This window comes from Vanellus vanellus (assembly GCF_965231255.1).
Source record: "Vanellus vanellus genome assembly, contig: HAP1_SCAFFOLD_366, whole genome shotgun sequence".
Classification (NCBI taxonomy): Eukaryota; Metazoa; Chordata; class Aves; order Charadriiformes; family Charadriidae; genus Vanellus; species Vanellus vanellus.
This window is the reverse complement of record NW_028128220.1, coordinates 139,179-165,595: the sequence shown is the minus strand read 5'-3', so window position 1 is coordinate 165,595 and position 26,417 is coordinate 139,179. Positions and strand designations below refer to the sequence as shown.

Sequence of the window (26,417 nt, the reverse complement as noted above, 5' to 3'; positions counted from 1 at the left end):
ACCCTAACCCTAACCCGACACCCTAACCCTAACCCGACACCCTAACCCTAACCCTAACCCTAACCCCTAACCCTAACCCTAACCCGACACCCTAACCCTAACCCGACACCCTAACCCTAACCCTAACCCTAACCCTAACCCTAACCCTAACCCTAACCCCTAACCCTAACCCTAACCCGACACCCTAACCCTAACCCTAACCCTAACCCTAACCCTAACCCGACACCCTAACCCTAACCCTAACCCGACACCCTAACCCTAACCCTAACCCGACACCCTAACCCGACACCCTAACCCGACACCCTAACCCGACACCCTAACCCTAACCCGACACCCTAACCCGACACCCTAACCCTAACCCGACACCCTAACCCGACACCCTAACCCGACACCCTAACCTTAACCCGACACCCTAACCCGACACCCTAACCCTAACCCGACACCCTAACCCTAACCCTAACCCTAACCCTAACCCAACACCCTAACCCGACACCCTAACCCTAACCCGACACCCTAACCCTAACCCTAACCCGACACCCTAACCCTAACCCGACACCCTAACCCGACACCCTAACCCGACACCCTAACCCTAACCCTAGCCCTAAACCCTAACCCTAACCCGACACCCTAACCCTAACCCTGACCCTAACCTAGGGTTTTGCCTACCAAAACGAGGAGAAGGAGGAAGGAAAAAGGAGAGGAGAATGAAGAGGCATGGGAATATGAAGAGGAGGAAGATGAAGAGAAAGAAGAGAGGAAGTCATATAGGATGTCATACGGGATGAAGAAGAACAGAACAAAGAGGAGGCGCTGGAGGAGGCGCGGGAGGAAGAGGAGAAGAAGGAGGAGGAGAATCAAGAAGAGGATGAGCGAGAGGATGCACAGGAAAATCAGGATGACTAACAGGAGAAGAAGGATGAAGTTGAGGAGGAGGAGTGTAGAGGATGAAGCTGTGGAGGAGGAGTGAGAGGAAGGGGGAGGAAGAGGAAGGGGATATGGACGACAAACAGGCGGAGAGACAGAAGGAGGAGAAGAAGGGTAAAAGGACCGCAACAAAGAGCAGAAGGAACAGAAGGTGGAGGAAGATGATCAGGATGGGTGAGGATGATCTGCTTTATCCCTATAATTTTGAGACTTCAGTAAGAGCACTGCAAGTTTCGGAGAAGACGACAGCTCTGAAATCAAAGGGTAAGCGACCAAGAAGGCTCCAACCACACATTTCCCCCTGATTGCCTTCAACAAAGCAGACTTTGGATCCTGATTGCTCACTTCTGCCTGCAACAGTCCCATTTCTCATTGGAAAGTGCCTGCGTGCCTGACTGAGGACAGACACAATCCACACAGACACAATCCACACAGACACAATCCGCTCAGACAGTAATCAGAGCTCAACCTTTCACCTTCCTGGGTCACGTTTCCTCAGAAAACTTCTTTGCTGGCTTTTTTGAAAACCTGGAATGCTAGAACCAGGAAGAAATCCTCCCTGATTGGTTGACTGGAACTTCTGTCCTCGGTACCCCCATCTCCCAAGAGCCGGCAGCACAGCTTGGGTGGCGGGCAAAGGCACGCCTCAGACCTGGGGGCCCAGAGATGAGCACAAGCATCTGCCAAGCGAGCTGCACCTAACCAGCAGCGCTCACCGCTTGCTTCTCTGACAACAAAGCCCCAGTGCGTTCTCCCACAGGAAGGGAGAAACAACTTCCACTTTTCAGAGTCCCTATTTATGAAAGACTGTCAACAGAGATTGACTGATTTGCACAGCTCACAGGACAGAAGTGCCTGTCACCACCACGTGCTCTTTACTTTGCCTTCCCAGATCAAGCCAAGCTGTGATACAAGAGCTTTGGCCCTCCCCCTCTCCCATGGAAAGTTTGAAATCCTGTGGGATAGGAAGAAACTTGCCAGGCAGCAGCTGCGTCTTGCTGCATAGGCTTTGAACTAGCCCTGGGGAAAAAGCTGACCAGCCGACTGCGGTACGTCAGTGTGCAACTTGGATAATGAGGTGAAGTCTCAGTGCTCAAAGATCAATTAAGCCTGGCCTTGATGACTCGGGCGAGCAGAGACTGCTCTGGCTGTAACGGGATGCAGATAAGGAGGGAGCCCTGTGTAGGCAGGACGGCCCTGCCTTTCATCAGCTAAGACAACCAGATAACAGGAACCCGTGTACTTCTTTGTTTCTTCAAAAGGCTGTCATGCCCGATCACTGACCTCTGCCTCATTACCTGTGAAATGCATATCAAAGCTGACATATGCTAACGAAGATTATAGAGATCATGCTAAACATTCATGACTATAGCACTCGTCTCTCCACCCAAATCATACTACACGCCCCCTCGGGGAAGGAAACCTCGTAAGTTTGGGGATAAAAAGATGGGACGGTTCAATTGGGAGAGAAGAACCTCGATACCTGACAGACCAGCTGCGTTCTCTTCCTCCAGCCCAGGCAGGGACGCCTTTCTGGGTATGCGCTGCGCCTTTCACCCTCGGGTGAATGGCACCCCCGGGCCGTGGTAGTATTATTATTATTACTTTTGCTAGCAATACTAACCTTAATTAGTAGCACTGTTGTAGTCGGTGAATTTATACACGGCAATCTTGAATCTGTTTGGTCACTCTCAATAAAATAACTCACTTGGATTGTTGTGAATCTGACTCAGTGAAAGTCCTTTGCTGAGACTCTGACAGATAAATCAGGGAAAGTCCTGGGACTCTGACAGGCAAAGATCGAAACTACATCCCTTTTGACGCAACAATAAGAAAAAGCTCCAAAGATATGCGCAAGAGAACTTGACTGACTGTGACCTTGCCCATTTAAGTGAGTCTATTGTTAAAAGAAACCAGATGGAAACGAGCTGAAAGTGGCAAATTTCAAACAAAACAGTGCCAACTCAGCTCATAAATATGCATTAAGTGTGCTTGCACAGGGGGGCACGTGAACAAATACTCAAAAGTCAATGGTAGAAGGCAACCTCCTGGCCAAAGCAGTAGGTTTTTCAAACTGTAACCATCAATATGTGAGTAGCCTTAAGATGGTGCATAAGGAACGAAGAATTGTAACACGGGGTCCTTCTCAGGCTCCCAGCTGAGAGGCACCTTTATGGCCAGAAATAAAAAGGGGGTTTAGCTCGTGTGTACGTCTGCTGCCTTCTTTCCTGTACCCACGCATGGACTAGAAGAGAAGTGCCAGCAAGTCCGTTTTGGTACAAGTTCAGGTCAACAGTTAAACAGCCAAAATTCTGAATAGTTACACTGACCCTTACTTAGATACTGATTTTATCTGCCTTTGATGTGTAACTAAGCACATTCCCTCCTCCCCACAGTCTTTCCTCCCAGCCTCACAGCTCTCCTACGCAACAAAAACTGCACACCAAAACACCCGTGACTTTCTCAAACTCTTCACGGCCCCATCTGAGTCAAGGGACAGGATCTCCTAAAGGCTCTTTCACAGGCACTGCCCTCAAAAACCCCCGCTGCTTCTCTACTAGTGCACAAAGACATTAGGAAGGGTTGCATTTCTACGTCAATGGACACAGTTTCTGAAACGAGACAAATAGTTTTAAATGAGGATAAGCCCTTTGCCTTGCATCTGGCAACCAACAGAGATGCAGACCCGGCACATCAGACCAGGGCCAGGCACAAAACAACACCCGAGGCACAGGGAAAGCACAACACGTCAGATGTGGTAGTCAAGAACGACAACAAACGGCTCTTCCTATCACTTCTCTCTATGATCAGCTTAGTTCTTGTAGTCAGACACAGAAATTGGAAGTGATTTCTTCTTCTTTTGCTGAAGTAGACTCTAGAGTAGATACTGCCAAAAAATGCACAAACAACCCCCAAAAGTTAAAGCAGCTACTTTCACCCTCAAGAGACCCACTTACTGAAGTGGTTCTCACGTTCTCTTCTCTACTCTAAAGGGGGCCCACTTAAGATCCGTTTGAGTTACACTACCGCTAAGCATACACCGCTACCAGACATTTCTCTAGTCTGAAGGCTGACAGCAGGGTACAAGCACAGCCCTTTCTGGACATCTCACTCCTGGCTAGAAATCTCAGAGGCTTAGAAATCAGGAGCTAAGGACTGCGTGATGGCACCACCACGAGCAGACGTTCAAACCCAAAGCATCTGGAACACACAGAGAAACCTCCACCATTTGTTCAGCGATGTTTCAAGTCATGCCATACTCAGGCCAGGACTTTACAAAATGTCACCAAACATAATGATAGTAGCCTCTTTGCTCCAAAGCAAAGAAACAAAGAGCCACCTAGCCTTGGAGAAACCCTTGTCCTTCCGTGTGGCTGGTGTCTTCACAGGGCTCTTCCTCAAAACAGGAGAAATGACCATGAATTTGGCATTCAGAAGTACACTTAGTCCTCTGGCGGACGTTGCTTACAAGCCAGAAGTCCTCTCACCCCGCCCCAGAAGCACCCGTTAGTCGTCTGGCAGTCATTCTCCATGAACCCCAAGTCCTCCACACCTACCTACCTACCGACTCGCCAGAAAGGAGTCGGACCGCACCAGAATTGACACTGCCTGACCTGCACTAGACCTGCAGCAGGCCAGAAATGACGGCTTCAAGAAAGAAAACACAACCCAATTGAACAGAGCAGCAAAAAATCAACCAGAAGAAACATTGGACAAATTATACAAAAATCCAAACCCTAAACAGAGAAACAAGCTAAAAAAAGGATCCCCCACCCCCCAAAGAAAGACCACACAGAACACAAGATAAGGTAAAAACAACCTAACTTCCCTCTTTCCCGGGACCAACAAACCCAGATTCTGTCCATAACAATAACACACTTTAATCCTAACTCGCTTCAACTCTGGCATAGCATAGCCCTTGCCACCCCGTAACCCGAGCAAACTGCAACCCTACCAGTCCATAACCCGCATCCCTGCAGGACGCTCTCCAGCACTAGGTACATCTCTGCTTAATCTCCCTTTGGACAAAGATCGAAAGGGAGGGATGGGGTTTGCTTGGCCCCGTTCCCAGGGTGCCGCAAGAGAGACCTGCCGCCCCCAAATCACCGGTGTGTTGTGGACACCACATATGAACTGCAGACAAGGGTCAGGACAGCTTTGGGGAGCAGACAAGCCGTTTTGCGGTGCCCCCGCTGCTGGCAGAAAGCAGAGCTGGAGACAACATGGGGAAGTCCAGGGTAGCCAGTGGTGGTGGGGGGGCCCTGTAGGGTGCAGCACCCGCAGGAATGCCCGGCTCCTTAAGCCTCGGCCCCACGGCTGCAGCTCGGGACCAGCACCGGTTGGGGCTTCGCTGGGAAAAAACAGGCGAGGGTGACCCTGACACTCAGCAGGCGGACCTGGTCCCACTAACCTGTCGCTCTGCCTGTCACCACCACGGGATGCAGAAAGCAGTTCTGCTGGTCCTGGCGTGGTCCTGAGCCACGTCTCAACAGATGAGTCTTTAACCAGAGGGCCTAAAAAGAGGAAAAGGTGCCCAGAATTAGCCTGTGCTTAAGTTTTTACAGGCATTTTGGGCTTTTGAGCTACACAGTGGTGCTGCTCCAGGGGAGCGCTCAAGAACGAGGCGGCTGCCTCTTCCTGCAGGCAGGCAGCGGGGTGTGTGCAACAGAAGCGAGTGCCGGTGTGTGCGGCTGTTGAAGGGGTTTGGTTTTCAACTGTGCCCACCCTGGTACGACGGGTTCCTTTTCCCAGGAGGTTCCGCTCCGGGACCTGGCCCTGGGCCAGGGCAGCCCGAGGAGGAGGCCGGGGTGGCTGCGGGGTGGGGCAGGGGCCCGAGGGCAGGAAGGGGTGCCGCGGGGCATGCTGGGAGCAGGCGCGCCCCGGGGCATGCTGGGAGCTGTAGTCCCGGGGCACGGGGCTGCCCGGCAGCCATGTTCCTGCCCGGGGCACGCCGGCAGCTCTCATGGGCCCACAGGCCGCTGCCGGGCTGCCCTGGCGGTCTCAGGAGGCGCAGTCCCTGCTCCAGCTGCCGCTGGGCTGAGGGGAGGGCTGGGGCCACCCGAGGGCAGTGGGGGAGCCCCAAACCGCCCGCAGCCATGGGGTCCCAGTCAGCATGAGCCGGGAGTGGCAGGGGCAGCCCCGGGAGGGACCCGGGAGTCGGGGAGGGGAAGGGGATGGAGAGAGACCCCCCCGGGCACAGGCAGCGCGCACCCCAACTCCCAGAGCCCCCTCAACTGCCCTGGCCCCAGCGCCAGTGATGTATGATCTGAGAGAGACAGAGACAGAAGTGCCTGAACTGTCAAATTCTGCCGGCAGCACCGAGAGCAGGAACTGCGTTGAGTCCTGTGCCCTTGGGGCTGTGTCGCCCCTGTGCTGCATCTGGATCCCTCCCTGTGCCTGTGCTCCCCCAGCCTTTCCCTAGCTGGTTCCCTCTTTTGCTTCCCTGTACCTCTCTTAATCTGGCGATTCTTGTATCCTGCTCCCTGCCCCTGCTCTAGTCTCCAGCCCCTCTCTTTCTCTGGCATGCTACCTGTCCCTTTGTTGTTCTTGCTCTTCCTCTGTCCTGCTCCGTTTTCCTCTTTTTCTCTTCCTCTCACTCTGTCCTGAAGCACACTGCTGTTTTCTCATTCTCTGCCTCTTTGTCCCGCTCTGCATCCCTCTGTTGTTAACAGTCTCTCTGGCCTCTTCCCGCTCCTGCTTTTTCTGCCTGTATGTCTCACTCCCTGTACCCGTCCTCCTTGTGGTCTCTCTCCTTCCTCATCATCATAGAATCATAGAGGAAGGAATCATAGAGGAATCATAGCTTGGAAGGAACTTTAAAGATTGTCTCCTTCCAACCCCCCTGCCCTGGGCAGGGACACCTCCCACTAGACCAAGTTGCTCTAAGCCCTATCCGGCCTGGCCTTGAACACCTCCAGGATGGAGCTTCCACAGCTTCTCTGGGCAACCTCTTCCAGTGTCTTACCACCCTCAGAGTGAAAAATTTCTTCCTAATAGCTAATCTAAATCTACCCTCTTCCAGCATCAAGACATTACCCCTTGCCCTATGACTATAAGGTCTCCCCAGAGCCTTCTCTCCTCCCGGCTGAACATCCCCAACTCTCTTACTGGAAGATTCAAGCTTCCTTCTTCTCATAATATTTTGTGCCTAGTTCTGTGGAAAAACAGGCCCATGTTCTCTCATGGCAGGCACAGCCTCTCTCCTTTTGTGGTTCTTCAGGCACCAAGCAGACATTAGGAAAGCTCTCGACTGGAGTATTCTACAGGAATACCGAAGTATTGCCTCCAATCCGTCAAGGGGAAACAATATATCCATGACACTTGTGTTGCGTTGAGGGGCAAAGTAGTTTTGGCAGAAAATATACCCCCTCGCGTTCTAACACTCCTCACCGAGGTGGGAGGCGAGGTGCGGCTAGGTTTACATTCTGAGCGATGCCCACTTCACCCCTATCAGTCCAGGCGCGTTTCATATATTACACTGTTACGCTTCTGAATACACTAACAGAGGACTGCACCTTCAGCCCAGCTGTGCTCATGAACTAACACGGCCACGCTTCGGTCGCGTTCAATGAGAAACCCAAACGACGAGCTGCCTACACAGTACAGTTTATTTAAACAACAGCTACACAAGTTCTTTTGGATTGCCGGTGATAGTGACTGTCTGCAAAGCACGTGCAAATACGAAAGATGCTAGCAATAGAGCTCGGTTACAAAAGCGCTAAGTTATAAACCCACTCTGTACAGAGATTTCTAAGTTTCCGGGGGAAGCACTTGGTATAGCCAAGTGTTCGAATCTTACCCACAAGCGTCCTTATTGCGGGGGAAGAGAGACCTAGCCCGTCGACTGGTCCCAGAAGTCCACAATGGTGTCTTCACTCACATCCCCCTTTTCTTGGGCTATTTTTATACTATTTTTTATCTTCAAGGTGGAGTTTGAGTGACTCTAGTCATAAATACTTTCATTATGATAGGTGTAAAATTTCCTTGCCTCGCATTTAAAGGTATAGCTGACGAAAAATTCAGGGCGCAGACTCAAGGAGGAATGGTCGCACCTTGGAGGCGGGGAGCTTTTGGGATGGAGGTGTGTTTTGGTATTATAATGACACTCTAATGAGCAAAGTTCACTAAAGGACAGCCTTTCATCAAAAAAAATGACAGATTGTTGGCTCAGGGTAACAAGTGGGCCGTTTATCAGTTCCATAAGACCTTCGAGGGCTCCATTTGGTCCCCAGGTTCTCAGTTTATCCCAAAGTTTTAGCTGCAGTGTCTCCACTCTGCTCCATCCTTCGCACTGTTTTCCTTCCGTGGTACCACCTCGTTCCCATGCTTTCCGGATTATCACAGGGTTTGGCCTTGGAGTCTCCAGCCCCCTCCACTCCCCGCGTTGCTTTGTAAGCAATATGGTACAGGCAATCACAGATGTAGCGGATTCTTCACCTACCAGCTGCGGCTGTATTTTGCCCTAGAAGCCTTTTGAGTTTATACCTTTCCTTAATGCGTGAACAATGATGTATTGTTGATCAGTTTTAGTAATCATTCCACAACTTGTATACAACCCTAGGGTAATACTGCAGAAGAATTGAAAAAATACCCAACAAAACAAATCCCACTGAAAAAAAAAAAAAAAAAAAAAAAGAAACCAAACCCCCAAATCCAGAATTGACAGTCAATGTATTAACTGCCATTTCAAACAGAAGCCTAAACAGAAAGTGACATAAAGGGGCAGAAAGTAACATAGTAATACTAAAAGTGACATAGTGACACTAAAAGTGACATAGTAATACTAAACCAAATACTAATACATAGTAACACTAAACCAAATACATAGTAACACTAAACAAAATACACTAAGCCGAATACTAAAACATAGTAATACTAAAGCAAAACACATCTGCTTTCAGGAAAATCCATCTGAAATAGATCCTAAGTGCTGCTTCTTTGTTTCTTGAAGGGAGAGTCTGTTCTAACATCTTCTGCTGTAACTGGCTGTCTTGGTTTTCTCGCACCTTCTAACAAATCAGCCTTGCAAAATCCTTCCTTCTCATCCCCTCTTCTTCTCTTCCGGTGTTTGTTCTGCATATCTCCTGGTCTTAACGTGGAGTAGGTATACGAACTGGAGTAAAACGAAGCACTATAGGGAGACTTGGACCTTTAAAAAAACACAACGCAAAAGCAATAAATGAAAGTATTCTTTTTCCTCCCAAGTTTGGTTTGCTTTGGGTTTTCTTCCTCTCCATATGCTTATGTGCAACCTTCTTTCAGCTGCTGACAGCGCTACTGCAAATTGAAGAACTTGATGGCATGTAAATGTTTCTGCTTCCAAGACAGAACAGCTGCTGCTTTGTTAGTGTAAAAGCATACGTAAGGGTAAGTCTGTTTCCACTCACTTCTAGCACACGAGCTACCATAGCTGTTGATTGATTTAAGGTGCTGTGCACTGGCCTCTACTGGTATGTCAACGCACACGTTTCACTACTGGGCAACTACGTGCAGTGCAAACCCTTTTGGTTGCAGTAAGAGGCAAAAAGAGAAATCTTAATGTGTACAGCGCATTATCAAACATCAAGAAAACACGATTCAGCCTGAAGACAGTCAACCGCAAGTTTAAAATGCCAGCTTAGGCTACTGAGCTTCACTGAATATTTGGCAATTTGTACAGGTGGCAAAATACTTGTACTGCAATCCTACGCGCAGGACTATTTAACCAACACTTCTAGCCAGCTGTCCTAGCAAACTTTAGCACATAATCGCTCACACCAAGGACAGTGACGGCATTTAAGGAAATGTCCCATCTAAAGGCATCTCTAAACTCAGCCTCTAGTACTATGACTCAATGCCGTTTCTCGAGGAAAGATACTGGCAGCATTACTAATAGAGAGCGATTCAGACTCCTGCCCAAGTGATTTTGGGCGATAGAAACATCAGCTACCCTGAGATATGTCTTCACAAGTTTTTCTTGCATTACCTGCATATTCTGCTGGTATGTCAATGCAGGTGGAGAAGGAATTAGCAAATGTAAAGGCTGAACTAGAGATCCCCACAAGAAGAAAACAATAGAGCACTCACAGCAACGCTGAAAAACCTGGTGGAACAGTGGATGAGCCAGTTAGGCAAAAAAGAGAAGCAGCAGAAAGTTAGTCAACAAAAATTAATCCCTATGTTACATAAACGTTTCACGTTGCTTAATGCTTCAGACTCCGTGTATAGTACAGCAGGGTGTAGAATATAATTGCATAATATAAGAGAGTAAAATATAATTGGCTTTTCTTGTTTTGTAATGTTCATATTAGCAGCTCCTTCACTTAATAGAATGTGAATTTCTTATTTTCAGTCTTTGAGTAAAGCACTTCTGGACCACCGAGCAGAAACGACTGCTGATGCTGAACAGCAGACTATTTCTGCTGCAACACAAATAGAAAGTCCAGGAGACTGTTGCCAAACAAAGGGGCTGACAGTGAGTACTGGGTAACATATCATTGTATTGCATTGTTGTATTGTTGATAGTCCTGATTTCGGGGGGTTGCTGTTTGGTTGGCTGGTTGGTTTGTTGTCTTCTAGACACAGATAGAGAAATTAAAATATCCAATTACAAAATTTACAGATAACCTTAAAATAAGGAAAAGCAGGGAAAGTGCTTTGTCAGATGAAAAGGCTGAGCTGAACCAAGAACTCCAGAGAAAACAAAAAGCGTTTGCTAAATTGCTGAGAGAAAAACATGAAGTGGAAAAAGAAGATGAAGAACTGAGGAAAGGAGTCAGGAGGCTGAGCAGCAGCATTGAGGTAGAAGTGATTTTTAAAATCATGTTTGATGTTGGTCAAGTTTCTGCATCGATGTTCTGGGTTTGGGGGGAAAGATTAAGTACTCTTGGCTAAGCGTTGAGACTTACACTTGATTTTAAAATTTACGTTTGCTCATCAGCTGGGTTACCTGTGAGCTGTTATCTTTGCTGTTGGAAGATGCCTTAAACAACATGAAGAGCCTGAAAAAATACTTGCTCCTTGAAATAAGTTTGAAGGAGTGTGAGGAGTTCAATTACCACTTTTAAGGCTTCTTTGGAAAATGGAACTTGGTGATCTTCCTGGCTGTTCCTTTTTTCTCCTTTCAGAAGAAAAGTAAAGGATTTACAGTGGAATCGTCTATTTATTTTTTAATTCAGCTACTTGCTGCTTGTTATTCACTTTAGAATGTAAACTAATTCTGCCAATAGGAAGTCCTTCTTTTTTGAGTGGAGAAAAACACTTAGGTAGTGGTCATTAAACTTTATGTTTGTGAAAGCGTGTAATTTTTCAGAGCAAAGCTGATGAGTAAAATCTGATAGCTGCACTTCAGAAAAAAATTAAATAGTTGGAAAACAAACTTGAGAAGAAATGTGAAGAAACAAACAAACAAAAAAAGATGTAAGAGAAGACAAGGAATGTGTTACTTAGACCGTGGCTTTGAAAGACATCAGCCTCGGTGCAGGCAGGCCAACTCTCCCTATTGCCTCTAAAAAAACCGACCCACCCAACCAAACCTGACCAGAAGAAAAGCAGTTTCGTGACTGTAACTTCTTCACGTTCACCGTGCTCTTTGTTACTGCTCCTGTTGCTCAGTACTGCTATATTAATGCTTCCTGACCTTTTTGTACAATTTAAGATCCCTTACCAATCATAAAGTATACGGGGATATTATAGCATGCTTGTATAATGACATTCAGACTATTTAGGAAATTAAATATTACTCTAGGCCTGCACTTACGCTTCCAATTAATTTGAGGCTTTTAAAATACATGTTGCTTAATGTCTAGAGATATTTTTCTCAAATTGTGCTTGTTTTTTCCTTTTTCCGTGACTTTGCTTTCTGTCTGCCCCTTAGTAGCAGCAGTTGTTTTGAATGAAGGCAGGGCCAAACCGGAGAAGTCCAATTAAAAAGACCCAGAATTGCTTACAGGAATATTGACTGTGATTTTTTCAGTAGCCATTCATGATCACATAGGTCTCTTAAAGACATATGTGCAAACCCTCTGCAAATGTTCCGTTTACTTCAGTACCGTAATGGCAGGGTTTGACTGCTAAAAGATGCAGAAGAGAAAGGAAACGGTGACGGTGGTTGTAGCTGTTGTTAGATTGTGGTCTGAAACGGCTGCAAAATGGCATTTATTCTTAGCAAGTCTCTCATGAATTTCATGTAGAACACAGCCACGATCGTCACGTGGTTTATGACATGTGTGATACTGTTCATTGTTTTTTCCAGGTTTGGGGCTGTTTTGGTTTTTTGTTTTTGTTTTTGGTAAAGCTATACTGTCTATAAGGTAACCTTATTAAAGATAAAAGGGGGTGTGATTCAGTAAGCAATTTGCAAATGCGGATTCTTTAAGACAGAAAATATTTTCTCCTAAAGGAAGAAAGTTAGCAAATGAAGTTTTCAATGTAAATTTACTGGATGTTGTGGGCCTGAGAAAGAGAAAATTACTCTACAGCAAAAACTGAGAAGTACCAGTGTCGCTGTTGACTGTGCTGTTGGAGTAAGAGCCTCCAAGACTGAAAAAGAACTGGAAGAACTAAGAAAACAGAATGTAGATTTTGAAAATGGTTGCTCACATGAGGTGAGAGGCATTCCAAAAGAATCTGTAAAAACTAAAAAAATCTAAATGAGACAAAAAATCTGTGGAAAGAGATGATAGTCTCTGTTAGGTCAACTGATGCAGTAAGGACAGGGCAAGACTCTTTTCAGCGGTGCCCAGTGACAGGACAAGGGGCAACGGGCACAAACTGGAACATGGGAAACTCCATCTCAACATGAGGAGGAACTTCTTTACTTTGAGGGAGCCAGAGTGCTGGAACAGGTTGTCCAGAGAGGTTGTGGAGGCTCCCTTTCTGGAGAGATTCAAAACCCACCTGGATGCATTCCTGTCCAACCTGCTGTAGGTGACCCTGCTCTGGCAGGGGGGTTGGACAAGAGGATCTCCAGAGTACCTTCCAACCCCTGCCAGCCCGTGATTCTGTGAAAAAAAAGATGGGAATTTCAAAAACCCGTGGAGCCTGTGATGAGCAAACTTAAAGCTGCTTGAGGTATTTTGAGAAAACAGTTGGCTTATTAATTTTCATTGACTAAACTGTTAGATGATTTAGCGCTACCTAGTTAACTTCTGTTCTCAGGGTCAAACATGGTCAGTACATGTTTGGACTGGGCTATCAACAAAGAACATTTATTTAATCTTGTCTTCCAGCCTCCAGTCTCCTGCAATATGTCAAATTTTGAGTAATAGCCCAACTTTATTGTTTAAGTTTGTTTTTTCACGTTTAGGAATTCACACTTCAGACCCCAAAGTAAAACCACGTCACCAACAAAGGGGTCGACATAAGGATGGTGAAAGTGCTGCTTCTACACCTTATGTGAGAGAAACTGGAAGAAAGACATTTCAGTTCTTCAGAACCTCGAAGCGCAGCATGTGTAGTCCACTGTACTGTCACTGTCACCCAAGAACCAAAGTTCAATGGATCTACAGGTGGGTTCCTGCTTACACAAGGTTCTTAAAATGCCTCAAATATACCTGTCTGTATTGTGCTGCTTTTGGTTTTGTCCCTGCGGGTGACTATTAAGTTATTTCTGCCTAAATATGGGCAAGAGTAAATTTGATCCAGCATAATTTTCAGAAGTAGTTTGCAACGGTATGCATAGGGAGAAATGTAAAGCTTTGTAAAGCTTTACAATTAGTCAGACAGAATATTAACGAAGAGTAATTTAGCTGCCTTCATAGCAGGAATTAATTTCTCTGCCAACAGAGGGATGAATGCGATAATGTGCCAATGTGCAGTAACATACTCATCCCCACTTTTTACACCCTCTTTTATGTGATTAATTCTTTTGAAATATGTAATAAACTGTGGATTAGTCCACCTTTGACTTCTCATTTTCATTGATATCTAAATATTGATAGCAATAGTATCAGTTTTGCAGTAAAATTTCAGTTTTTTCTCAAGAAGAGTTTCTTGTTCAGATGTTTCCTCCCAGCAGGGGATGAAAGAATGACCTTGCTTTGCATGGTGTTTTTCCACAACTAGGATTTCACTGGAGGTTTATGATGGATTTATGATTTTTTTCATTATTTAGGATTATTTTTCATGTTGGATAAACATGGGCTTGGGTCTTGTTCAGATTTCTGTTATTGATTTAAATGTACTCTAACTTTTTGTGATTTATATTGTTATTTTTTGCATGTGATTTTTGTGGGACAGATGACTGAATTCACTCTTCCTGCCATTTGTGCAGGATGATATTTTCCTTCATCTTTTTTCCATCTTTGAAATACGCTACTGTCACCTTCATAACACATACTGTGTCATAAATTTGACAAGAAGCCTGCAGGTGGGATTCTGAGTCTTGCATCTTTCTTTTTGGCTATCTGTTTCAGATGTAACAATCATTTTACATATTTCACTTTATTTTTACCTTGCCAATAAAGCCGCGTGCAATCTAGTACCGTACGTCATTGGCATTTTATTTGCCAATGGTAGTACTTACATGTTGCGTATAAACTGCAAATTTGGGGATTATTGTGCAATTAGTAATTGGAATGAACGGAATTAGTCTGCAATGCCCAGAAAACCAGGGTATTAATAATAAAGATTTTTAACCAAGTGTTACAGAACGTGGTCAGTCATTAGGCAGCGTGCTCTGATGCAAAATCCCTGCCCAGCACAAACCGTAATACTGCCCGGCCGCTCGTGCCTTCGCAAGCAGAGATAAAGGAGGAGACTGCACTATGGAGTCATCAGATCCAAAAGCAGTTGATGCCTTTGGGAAGGTTTTCAGCACAGGAACATTCCCTTTGTTGAGGTCAAGGGTGTCTGTGGCAGAAACGCCTCATTTGGAAGATCCTGTGAGGCTGACGCAAACTCTGCGAGTTACAAATGGTCTTTAAAATGCCAGAGAGAAAGTCTGTATTTAACAGCAGCTTGTAGGGCAGAGACGGTGTACGATTCGCCTGATGCCTTCACTGACACTTCAGCTGATGTAACATTCAATTCACTGCTCAGACTGAGAGAGTCTTTCCTGAAATTGTAGCTGGAATTAGGAAACAATGTCTGTATTTTTTCTATAGACAAATATCCTTCAGGATCTTCTAATGCACCAACTTGGGGGAAAAGAAGTCCACGTGCGAAACCATCATCTAAGAATAAAACAACCATTCAGGTGACTGTTTGATATAAATTGTTACAGTTCAGTCTTTTTGGAAAAAGCAATGTGTCTCTCCCCACCTTGGAAATGTAAAAGAGCGCTTCAAACTTCCCCAAGCAAAGTCCCGCAGGATTCTAAGCAACGCTGAGCAGTTTTGTTTATGTGCAGACATGTAATTTTGCCTGTATGACTGTCCTGGTTTGAGGTAAAACAGAACCAATTTTGTTCAGTAACTTCGCTTCTTAGCGGGGCCTCTTCTAACTACTGAAGTTAACTGCATATTGTGCAGACAGTGTTCACTCTCTCAGAGAGATCAGACCAATGTTTATAGCTGATGCCCGGGCATGGGATGCAGAGAGGCTCCTGCTTATACTCATTGCTATAACCCCCACGGCCAAACAACTTTGTGATTTGCCCCGTTGGAGGGTCAGAAGCGGAAAAGCATAGTGGGGTCCCACCTGCAGGGAGGAGCGGACAGGACAGGTGACCCAAAACTGACCAACAGGGTATTCCATCCCATCTGCCTCATGCTCAGTAGAAAAGCTGAGGGATCAAAGGGTCAGCGCTCTTCCTTCAATGGCCGATGTCTGAGGGGGACTCTGTTTGTCTGCCTGTGATCCCAATCCTGAATGCAGATCCGGAATCCAGTTCCCGTCCGTCACTGAGTCCAGCCTGGGACTGCCCCAGTGCCAGCTGGTGACGTGATTGTCATCTCGGGAGCTTGATACGGTTTTATATATATTTTTCATTATTTCTTTTTATTTTATTATTAATATTTCATTAAAGTAGTTTAGTTCCTTCTAAACTCCTAAGTCTCTTTTTCCTCCTCTGCCTCTCTCTTTGTAGAGTGGTAGAGGGGAGCATCTGTCGGTCCCATCCGGGGTCCCTCAGGTCCCCAGGAGTGGATTTTGTTCTAAACCAGGACAGATTAATTGGCGCCCAACGTGGGGCCCGAGCAGTGCTCCACCAGAGCTGTGATAAATTGCCTGAATAGTTTGAATTCCAGCTTGCTCAGAGATTAAAACAGACAGCTTGCATCATGTCATTCTTAGAGGAAATACTGTATCATGCCTTTAAACAGCTGTGGTTGACATTAGTGCAGTCAACTTGGTTTAACCTGCCAAAGGTGTTGCAAAGTTTGTTTATTCTTTGTCTTTTTATGCGAAGGTTTAAAGGTGCTGATTTGGTATGGTTCACAATTCAGATGTATAACACGATGAGTTGGGTAACGGCTCTACCTGTATATCTCGGGCATCAGGTGATGGGTTCTGTTATTAGCTACACTTTCGGTTCTACCTGGGGAATGTTTACTTTGCCCTTTGATAATTATGCTGATGTGACACCCTCAGAGCTGGGGCATGGAAACCTTTTGGGCTCTGACTATAGGGATTGGTACCTTCTCAAGATCATGATTTTGTTGTTGGTGCTCCTGAATGTGGTGCAGGGGTGGTTTCATAGGAAACATGGGTGCAGGGGGAGCCGTAAGGGACCATGCGCTGCTGCCACTCAGACCTGCGCAGCCGCTCGGCGATCTGCAGCGGTGCAAACCGCAGCCCCGCCTGGCCCAGCCACAGCCGCCCCCCCACCGCAGCGGCACCAGCACCACCGGCAGCCACCCCCCGCACCGCAAGAACAACGGCCCCTCCGCCGCCTGTCCCAGCCCCCCCCCCCCCGCAGCGGCACAAGCCACGCCGCCGCCTGTCACGGCACAACCTACTGCAGCCACTACAACCAGCACCAAAACTACTCAAACTCCATCAAAATCGGTACAAGCTGCCCCGGTAACCAGGAGGAAGAAGAAGAGGTCAACTCCTTCCCCTGCCCCTTACGACAAAGACCACCTCAAGTCACATAGCTTGGGGGAGACTTCTGAAGAAGATCCAGGGGAGGGTCCTTCAAGACCAGAGAAGGGAAAGAGACCTTTGAAAACAGACAGAGGCGAGAGTCCTTCTAGAGCAGATGCTGGAGAGGCCCCTTCCCAGGCAGTCTCACCACAGGAGGACTCAGATGTAGAGGGAGTTGTTAAATCCTTCTCTAGGAAAGATCTGAGGAATATCAGGAAGGACTTCAGTTGTCACGAAGGTGAAACACTTATCTCCTGGTTGCTCCGATGCTGGGATAGTGGGATAATAAAGACGATATCGAATGCCATCCAAGTAAATGGACCAAAATGGAAAAAGGTATTAAGTACCTGAGAGAACTGGCTGCGCGAGAGGTGATTTATAGTGATGGGCAAGTGATAGTAGACCCTGAGGAAATGCCATGCAAATGGTCTATGCTGAAAAAGTTTGTACAAAGTGCACCATCGACATATTCCCACACATTGTCAACAATGGTCTGGGGAGGATCTGATACTGACACACGAACTGTAAATGAAGTGCTTAATAAGGTACGACAGTAAGAAGACAGTCTCTCTCGTCCCTTCTTTGTGGCAGCTATGGAAAAGCTGACTGTGACCACTGAGAAAATAGAGCAAATGACCCAGAAAATAATTGAGCAAACCAATAAACTGTTTGATAAACTAACCAAAGTGGAGGAAAAACTCCATTCTTTCCCTGCACAGACCCATGTTGCAGTTGCTAAGAAGAAACACCCTCCTGCTCAAGAGAAAAAAAAAACCCTCCTACTCTGGAGAAAAACCATCCTCCAACTCAAGACCATTCTAACCCATTCTGAGATTTCCTGTGTCTTTGCCCCTGGAACTTTGGAGAGGACTTGAGGAAGTGGGATGGAGAACCTACCTCAGCCCTACAGGCACGGGTGCTTGAGTTGCTAAGTAAAGCAGAGAGAAGAAAGGGTTCTTACAGGAGGAAGGCTGCTCTGACCTGCTGTGAGCAATCCTACAGAGCAGGTAGGAATCGATCTGCTAATCGCAGGTGCTGTGGTCAACATTAGAGGTGCCCTGCCTCCAGCCAGGAGGAGGAGAGGGACAACCGAATTTATTGGACTGTGTGGATTCAACGGCCTGGCACATTAGAGCCACAAAAGGATAAAGCCCTGGTGGACACTGGTGCACAGTGTACCCTATTGCCATCAAATCATAAAGGGGCAGAAACTGTCACCATTTCTGGAGTGACAGGCGGATCTCAAGAACTGACTGTATTAGAGGCTGAAGTGAGCCTAACTGGGAATAAATGGGAGAAACACCCCATTGTTACTGGTCCAGATGCTCCGTGCATCCTTGGCGTAGACTATCTCAAGAGAGGGTATTTTAAAGACCCAAAAGGGTATCGGTGGGCTTTTGGTATAGCAGCTGTAGAGACTGAGGATGTTACACAGCTGTCTACCTTACCCGGTCTTTCAGATGACCCTTCTGTTGTGGGACTGCTGAGGGTTGAAGATCAGCAGGTGCCAATTGCTACCGCCACGGTGCATCAACGACAGTATCGCACCAACCGGGACTCCCCGATTCCCATCCATAACCGGATTCGACGGCTAGAGAGCCAAGGAGTGATCAGCAGAACTCGCTCACCCTTTAACAGCCCTATATGGGCAGTGCGAAATTCTGACGGGACTGGAGATTAACAGTAGACTGTGGTAGCCTGAATGAAGTCACACCACCACTGAGTGCTGCTGTGCCAGACATGCTACAACTTCAGTATGAACTGCAGTCAAAGGCAGCCGAGTGGCATGCTACCATTGACATTGCTCATGCCTTTGTCGCTATTCCTTTAGCAGCAGAGTGCAGGCCACAGTTTGCTTTCACCTGGAGGGGTGTCCAGTACACCTGGAATCCACTGCCCCAGGGGTGGAAACACAGCCCTACTGTTTGCCATGGACTGACCCAGACTGCACTGGAGAAGGGTGGAGCTGCAGAACACCTACAATACATGCATGACATCGTTGTGTGGGGTAATTCAGCAGCAGAAGTTTTCCACAAAGGTAGGGAAATAATTAAGATTCTTCTGAAAGCAGGTTTTGCTATTAAAAGAGGCAAGGTCAAGGGACCTGCACAAGAAATCCAGTTTTTGGGAATTAAGTGGCAAGATGGCCGTCGCCAGATCCCAATGCATAGGATTAACAAAATAACATCTATGTCCCCACCTCCTAACAAAAAGGAAACACAAGCCTTCTTAGGTGGTGTGGGTCTCTGGAGAATGCAATGGAGAAACCGTAATGCAGGTTACGGTCAGCTTGTGACACCTCTCTATGAAGCAACGCAAAAGAAAAAGGAGTTTGTGTGGGGCCCTGAGCAACGACAAGCCTTTGAGCAAATTAAAGAAGAGATTGTGCATGCCGTAGCCCTTGGACCAGTCCGAACTGGACGGGACATTACAAATGTGCTCTCCACTGCAGCCGGGGACAATGGCCCTACCTGGAGCCTCTGACAGAAAGCACCAGGGGAGACTCGAGGCCGACCCCTGGGATTCTGGGGTTGAGGATATAAAGGCTCCGAGGCCAACTATACTCCAACTGAGAAAGAAATCTTGGCAGCATACGAAGGAGTTAGAGCTGCTTCAGAGGTAATTGGTCCTGAGGCACAGCTCCTCCTGGCGCCCCCATTACCAGGACTGAGCTGGATGTTCAAGGGTAAAGTTCCCTCTACTCATCATGCCACCGATGCTACCTGGAGTAAGTGGGTTGCCTTAATCACGCAGCAAGCTCAAACAGAAAACCCTAATTGCCCAGGAATGGTAGAAGTGATCACAAATTGGCCCAAAGGCAAGGCCTTTGGGGTGCCACCAGAGGAGGTGGTGACACGTGCTGAGGAAGCTCCACCATATCATGAACTCTCATTCCCTCAGCTAATGAGAACCAGCATGCTCTGGTTACTGATGGGCCTTGTCGTACTGTAGGAAAGCATCGAAGGTGGAATGCTGCGGTGTGGAGTCCTACAGGACGAGTGGCAGAAGCTGCTGAAGGACAAGGTGAGCGGAGTCAATCTGCAGAGGGAAAAGCCATCCAGCTGGCGTTAGCTGTTGCTGAAGGAGAAAAGCGGCCAAGACTCTCTCTCTCTCCTGACTCCGGGACAGTGGCAAATGCTCTGTGGGGGCGGCTAAAGCAGTGGAAGCAGAGCAACTGGCAGCCCTGTCCTGTCAGCTGGGCCTGTACTCTGTGTCTGTCGGGGCTCTGGTTGCCGGGGGCAGCTGTGAGGCGCTGAGGCGGGGAGGCTGGTTGGTGGCCATGCCAGTGATGCGCTCTGGTGCTTGTGACATCGGAGGGGCCGTGTCACAATGGGGGCAGCTATAAAAGGCGCCCGCAGGCAGCGCTGCCCCAGCACAGCCTGAGCCAGAGGTGAGTGCGCAGGCGGCGGGAGGCTGAGCCGGAGCGGAGCCCGGGCAGAACGGCGGGCCCCCGGGGGGGTGGGTTCTCATCCTGCATCAAGGGCCCAGCTGCCGGCAGGAGCGCCTGGGGCCGGGCACGCTGCCACCGCCACCGCCGGGGCTGGGCGCAGGCCTTGCTGCCTCCCAGCTGTCTCGCCCCCTCTCCTGCCTGCCCCCAGCTCCCTGCAGTGCAGCGGCAGGGCCCTTGCGCCACCACCTCCTGCCCTCCCAGCCCCACTCAACCTCTTCTCTCCCTCCTCCCACAGGCCATGGCTGACACAACCTTCCTCACCTTGCTCGTGCAGAGCATCCTCCAGCTCCTGCACATGGTCTGCCAGGAGCTGGGTGAGGCCACCTGCGAGCACATGCAGCAGCACGCGCAGCAGCTGAACCAGCCCAAGACTCGGCTGCTGCAGGACATGGAGCAGAACGCCTCGGCCTGGGGAGACCTGCTCTTCGCTGCCTTGCAGCACTGGCAGGTCTGGGCGCTCGCTGCAGTCCTCGTCCTGATCTTCAGGTTCTGCTGGTGCCTCAGCAAAAGGAGCCCCCAGCCAGGCAGCAGCGCTGCAGAGGAGAGCTCCAGCAGCAGCACAGAGTGCGGCAACGAACAATGTGCAGGAGAAGGTTCTGGCGACTACGAGAAGTGTGTGTTTGGGCAACTTTGGACAAGGCAGAAGGCAAGAAAACGAGCAGGTTCTATGGAGACTGCTGCGGAGGGGCTTCTTCCTTCTGCCATAGTTGGCTAGCACGATAACGTAGAGGGCTGGGCAAAGGTGCTGACACAGGGGTTAAATTCTCTTGACCATCGGAGTCACTGGAAATACGTAACAGATACTACTTTTGTTCTCACCATAAAAGCCTGAGTATCTCACGTGGATCTAGAAGGAAAGAAGAATTGCTCAGTACAGGGAACTAGAGAGAGAGCACGAGGTGGAGGTAGTTAAAATATACGTGTTATCTCGTGTAATCCAAGTTATTCCTGAAAGCGCAGTGTCGAGATGCCGGATGTGATACCTGGCCAGTTTGGCACAGTGCTGCGGTCACACCTCTCATGACTGAAACTTCAGACTTTGGGGACATTATTGTCTTTTGCCCGGTTAGGTGCAGAGTCGGTCACTCCGTGTGGGTTAGTAGTCGGTCCAGAAGGGACTGCAATGGGATGATTACTGGCAGTTGTGTATGCAGCTTGTATTGTAAAGCTGCTCACTTTGTCCACGAGTGGGGACAAATCGCTACTCATGAAGAGAAACACCAGAAATGGAGCACTGAATGCTCTCTTCTATCCCTTCAACACATGAACTGTTATCTTGTAGCAGAGAGTACCTTGTACATGTCTTAACTTTTTACACCCAGTGGTGATCTGAAAGGAAAAGCAGCATTTCACTGTCCTCGGTTTCATCTAGTTCAACTTGAAGTTAGTCTGTTTGATAATGAATATTGCCTTAACGGACCTTTTTTAACTTCAGGGGATTGAAGATAGTGCAGCACTGGGAGCATCTCCGTGTCAAGGAATGGGCCAGATTGACACTGCTCATGAGATAAAAACGGCAGTCAGTCCCAGAAGAAGTGCAAGAAAACAGAAAAACCTTAAGGTACAATTTGCTGAAAATAGTCAGGGATGAAGAGGCGCAGCCTAGTGACCAACCTCTTTTAGCTGGGGAAGCAGACCATCCTGTGCAGCTTCAGGATTTAGACCCGGACTTGTCTTGCCAACCTGTCTTCTCGCCCCCTCTTTTGAGGTCGAGGGGAAAAAAATGTGTCTAGCATTTCCCGAATTGTGAAAGAACCAGTAAGCAAACCTCTGGTTGTCTCATGTTCTTGATTTTTGCTCTGTACCGCTTTTTCAAATCATACTTAGCAAGGCCTTGCCTTTTTCCTTGAAAGTATATCGAAAGAGAGCTTGAAATTAATCAGCTAAATGATTTGATTATTTTTTTCCTTCATGGAAACTAGCGACAAAAATCACCGTTGAATCTGTGTAAGTCAAGAATTAGGAAGCGTTGCTTTGCCTTTAACAAAAGGCAGAGTAGCTTTCTTTAAACTTACTTGGTGGGCTACCTCTTAATTGCAGACTTTCAACTTGTAGGATGCTAGGAGAATTTGAGAGGGAAGGTTTGTTTTTGTGGAGAGAAACTGTCATGCTTTTGAGAATCACTTTCTCATGACTTCTTCATGAAAGAAACATTCATTTGTGTTCTGTAGAAGTGTAAGAACTTGTGCACGAGTAATGTTTTTGTTGCCTTGACACAGGAGCTTCCAACTCAAGAGGAGGAGGATACCAACTCCCGAGAGTCTGTGGGAAAGCAAAAACTCAAGAGAGGGAGAGCTGCAAAATCAAAAATGAAGCAAGCAAGCAAGTATGAAATTCTTTTTGAGCACTTATTTGCATTCCTTTGTCGTGCTAGCGATTCAGCTTTTAGCCACCGAACTGCCTCTTCCTCACTTGGCTCTACAGTTCTGCTCTGACTTTCTGAGCCTGTGCAGCTTGCTGGTCTGCTGGGCACCATTTTCCCCACTTAGGGGTTTAGTTTTCTAATGGAAACAGAAGAGGGATGGGAGAGAAAAGGGCAAGTGGGCACTACTCTTTGCAACGATGGTGCGCTCTTCTATCTGTCTGTCTGTCTATCTGTCTATCTAAGGTCTTATTCCACCTTATGAAACCACACTCTTATTCCACCTTATGAAACCACACCACTTTAGCTCCCTATAGAATGCAGGAGAAGGTCAGACAAGGAGTAAAGAGAACTTCTTGTTTCTGGCCATGTTGTCCGGTTCCCTCTGGAAAACCGTTTGAGGACAGTTGCCTCTTAAAACCTGGGAGGTGGGAGGGGCTCTAAAAGCTCATGCGAATAGTGACTGAGAATGCTTGGGACAGTCTGGCAAGGAATGACAGCAGAAGGAAGCTTCTTGATGTACCTTTTCTGCCTTGATCCTGTCTACAAAGAAGGCCATAAATAATTCCTTGGCATTGATTTTGTAACTCCACGGGGTTTCTTTTCCTCTACTAAATACTGTTGGTAATAAAAGAATCAATTTGATACTTCTCTGTCTTTGCAGAACCACAAGAAAAGAAGGTCCTTGGTCACCTCCCCCAGTGGAAACAAGATTCATCTCTCCTTTTGGAAGCGCACTAGCTAGAGCGACGGATCGTCTTGCAAGAATATGCCCAGTGTGCAAGTCCGCAGCCAACCAAGTAGTTTAATTCCCCTTCAGAACTTCCTCTCGTAGAAGACTGCTCTCAGGGTTGTTAATGCATTAAATTTATTTCCTGCCATTTCTTCAGTTCTCATGTAACTGCCCCTAAATAGCTTTGTAGTTGATTTTAGGGGGGGGAGGGGAAGAAGCCACAGGTAGAAGCCAATCCATAGTTTCTCGTGAGTCGTTGCCTTTTAATTCTTATCCATAGTCTTGCTGTTAGAGAACGGGTTTTTTGGAGTTAGTTGGTCACCTCCACCAGTGGAAATAAAATTCATCTCTCCGTTTGGAAGTCCAGTGGATGGAACAAAAAGCAAACAGAAAGAAACTGCAGACGCAGCAGAGAAGACTCTACAAAAGAACAAAAAAAGACTGTCTCATTTTCCACAGCCACTTGTGCACCAGAAGATGCTGTAACTGTTTTTCAAGTTTATAATGAACACCACTGTTTGTAAAGTCATCCAAATGGTGTGGATTAGGAGAAAAGAAAAACGTCATCTAATTTGGAAGAGATCATTTATAGAAATGACTGTAAAATTTCATAAACAACGTCAGAAACTCCACCAGCGTCTTCACCTGCACACATGACAGCCTTGGTTTCAGCGCAGGTGCCTGAAAAAGCGTCAAGCAGCCTTTCCTACTCCTGACCCTGGCCTCTGCGCAGAAGGCTGTCACTGCGGGGCTGCTCTTCCAGGTAGCCACCCCACCAGCGCTTGTTGGAGAAAGGGGACAGCCAGGGACCTCTGCACAGCCAAGCTCTGATGGGCCAGGAAGGCTGCAGCTGGCTGGTCGTTACAGCGTACCTTCTCAGACACCTCCAGCATGGCCTCCAGTGGGAGCAGGTCCTCGTTGGGTGGGCTCAGCAGGTTTGGCCCAACGCAGATGGCCAGATTGCTGCAGCTCATCCTGCTGGTGGACGACGCGTTGTGGCCGATATGCTGGAGAAGGGACAGCAGCCGCTCGAGAAGGAGGACATTTGCTGCAGGCAACTTGCCGGCCACCCTGAGGGAACAGGAATACAACGTTAAAAAAGTCACAGCCATCCCCGAAACTTGCACAAGGCAGGTGGGAGCCAGCGGTTGTGCTCTGCAGCTTTCCAGGTGCTCTCAGCCAGCGGTCAGTGCTCCTGCGCTTCAGGAAGGAAGCACGGTGTTGCTCCCCAGCTCCTGATTTCCCCCAAGCCCGTGCAAGGGAAGGCTCCCTGTCCGTGTGCTTTTCCTCAAAACCCAACTCCACCCCAGCAACACTGGGCTGCCAGGAAACATGGCTTTTTAAGGAGCCTGTCCCTTTGCAGGCAAGTCCCAGGCCTCTACCAGTTGCTGCTCAAAAGGCAAGCTGCTGGCCACACTTACGCTTTCAGCTCTTCCACCTTCTTGCTTGGCTTCTCCATGGCTTGCATCCAGTCCCCATAGAGGTCAATGACGAGGAGCTTGGCAGGGATGCTTCGGAGGAAGTCCTGCAGTGCCAAGAGCTCCAGGTGAGCCTTTGAACACTCACAGTATCACAGTATCACAGTATGCTAGGGATTGGAAGGGACCTCAAAAGATCATCTAGTCCAATCCCCCTGTCAGAGCAGGAACACCTAGATGAGGTTGCACAGGAAGGCGTCCAGGCGAGTTTTGAATGTCTCCAGAGAAGGAGACTCCACAACCTCCCTGGGCAGCCTGTTCCAGTGCTCTGTCACCCTCACTGAGAAGAAGTTTCTTCTCAAAATTAAGTGTTCCAGCTTGAATCCATTACCCCTTGTCCTATCATTGGTTGCTACTGAGAAGAGCCTGGCTCCATCCTCATGACATTCCCCCTTTATATATTTATAAACGCTAATAACATCACCCCTCAGTCTCCTCTTCTCCAAACTAAAGAGACCCAGCTCCCTCAGTCTTTCCTCATAAGGGAGATGCTCCACTCCCTTAATCATCTTAGTTGCCCTACGCTGGACTCTCTCCAGCAGCTCTCTGTCCCTCTTGAACTGAGGGGCCCAGAACTGGACACAATATTCCAGATGCGGTCTCACCAGGGCAGAGTAGAGGGCAAGGAGGACCTCTCTCGATCTGCTAACCACCCCCCTTCTAATACAGCCCAGGATGCCATTGGCCTTCTTGGCCACAAGGGCACAGTGCTGGCTCATGGTCATCCTGCTGTCCACCAGGACCCCCAGGTCCCTTTCCTCTACACTGCTCTCTAACAGGTAGCTCCCCATCCTATACTGGAACCTGGGGTTGTTTCTGCCCAAATGTAGGACCCTACACTTTCCCTTGTTGTATTTCATTAAGTTATTCCCTGCCCAAATCTCCAGCCTGTCCAAGTCTCTCTGGATGGCAGCACAGCCCTCTGGCGTGTCAGCCACTCCTCCTAGCTTAGTGTCATCAGCAAACTTGCTGATAGTACACTCAATTCCCTCATCTAAATCATTGATGAATATATTGAATAATATGGGCCCCAGTACCGACCCTTGAGGCACTCCACTGGTTACCGGCCTCCAACTGGACTCTGCCCCATTGACTACGACTCTCTGGCTTCTCTCCTTCAGCCAGTTCGCAGTCCACCTAATTATCCGATCATCCAGTCCACACTTCCTCAGTTTAGCCATGAGCATGCTGTGGGAGACCCTGTCAAATGCTTTACTGAAGTCAAGGTAGACCACATCTACTGCTCTGCCATCATCCATCCACCTCGTTATTTCCTCATAAAAGGCTATGAGGTTGGTCAAGCATGACTTCCCCTTGGAAAAGCCATGCTGACTGCCCCTAATAACCCTCTTACCCTTGATATGCCTTGAGAGGGCACCAAGGATAAGCTGTTCCATCAGTTTCCCAGGGATGGAGGTGAGGCTGACCGGTCTATAGTTACCCGGGTCCTCCTTCTTGCCCTTT

At 47.9% G+C, this 26,417-nt stretch overlaps 1 protein-coding gene across 1 annotated transcript in view; it reads left to right on the top strand.

The window, feature by feature from the left end:
- Positions 1-944: 944 nt before the first annotated feature.
- LOC309684665 (acrosin-like) overlaps positions 945-26,417 on the top strand; it is a gene marked incomplete at both ends in the record, with an annotated part of 43,979 nt that continues 18,506 nt past the window's right edge. Inside the window, one exon of the mRNA XM_082500532.1 lies at positions 945-1,038. Coding sequence (XP_082356658.1) covers positions 945-1,038 — 94 coding nt within the window. The remainder of the gene's footprint in view (positions 1,039-26,417) is intronic.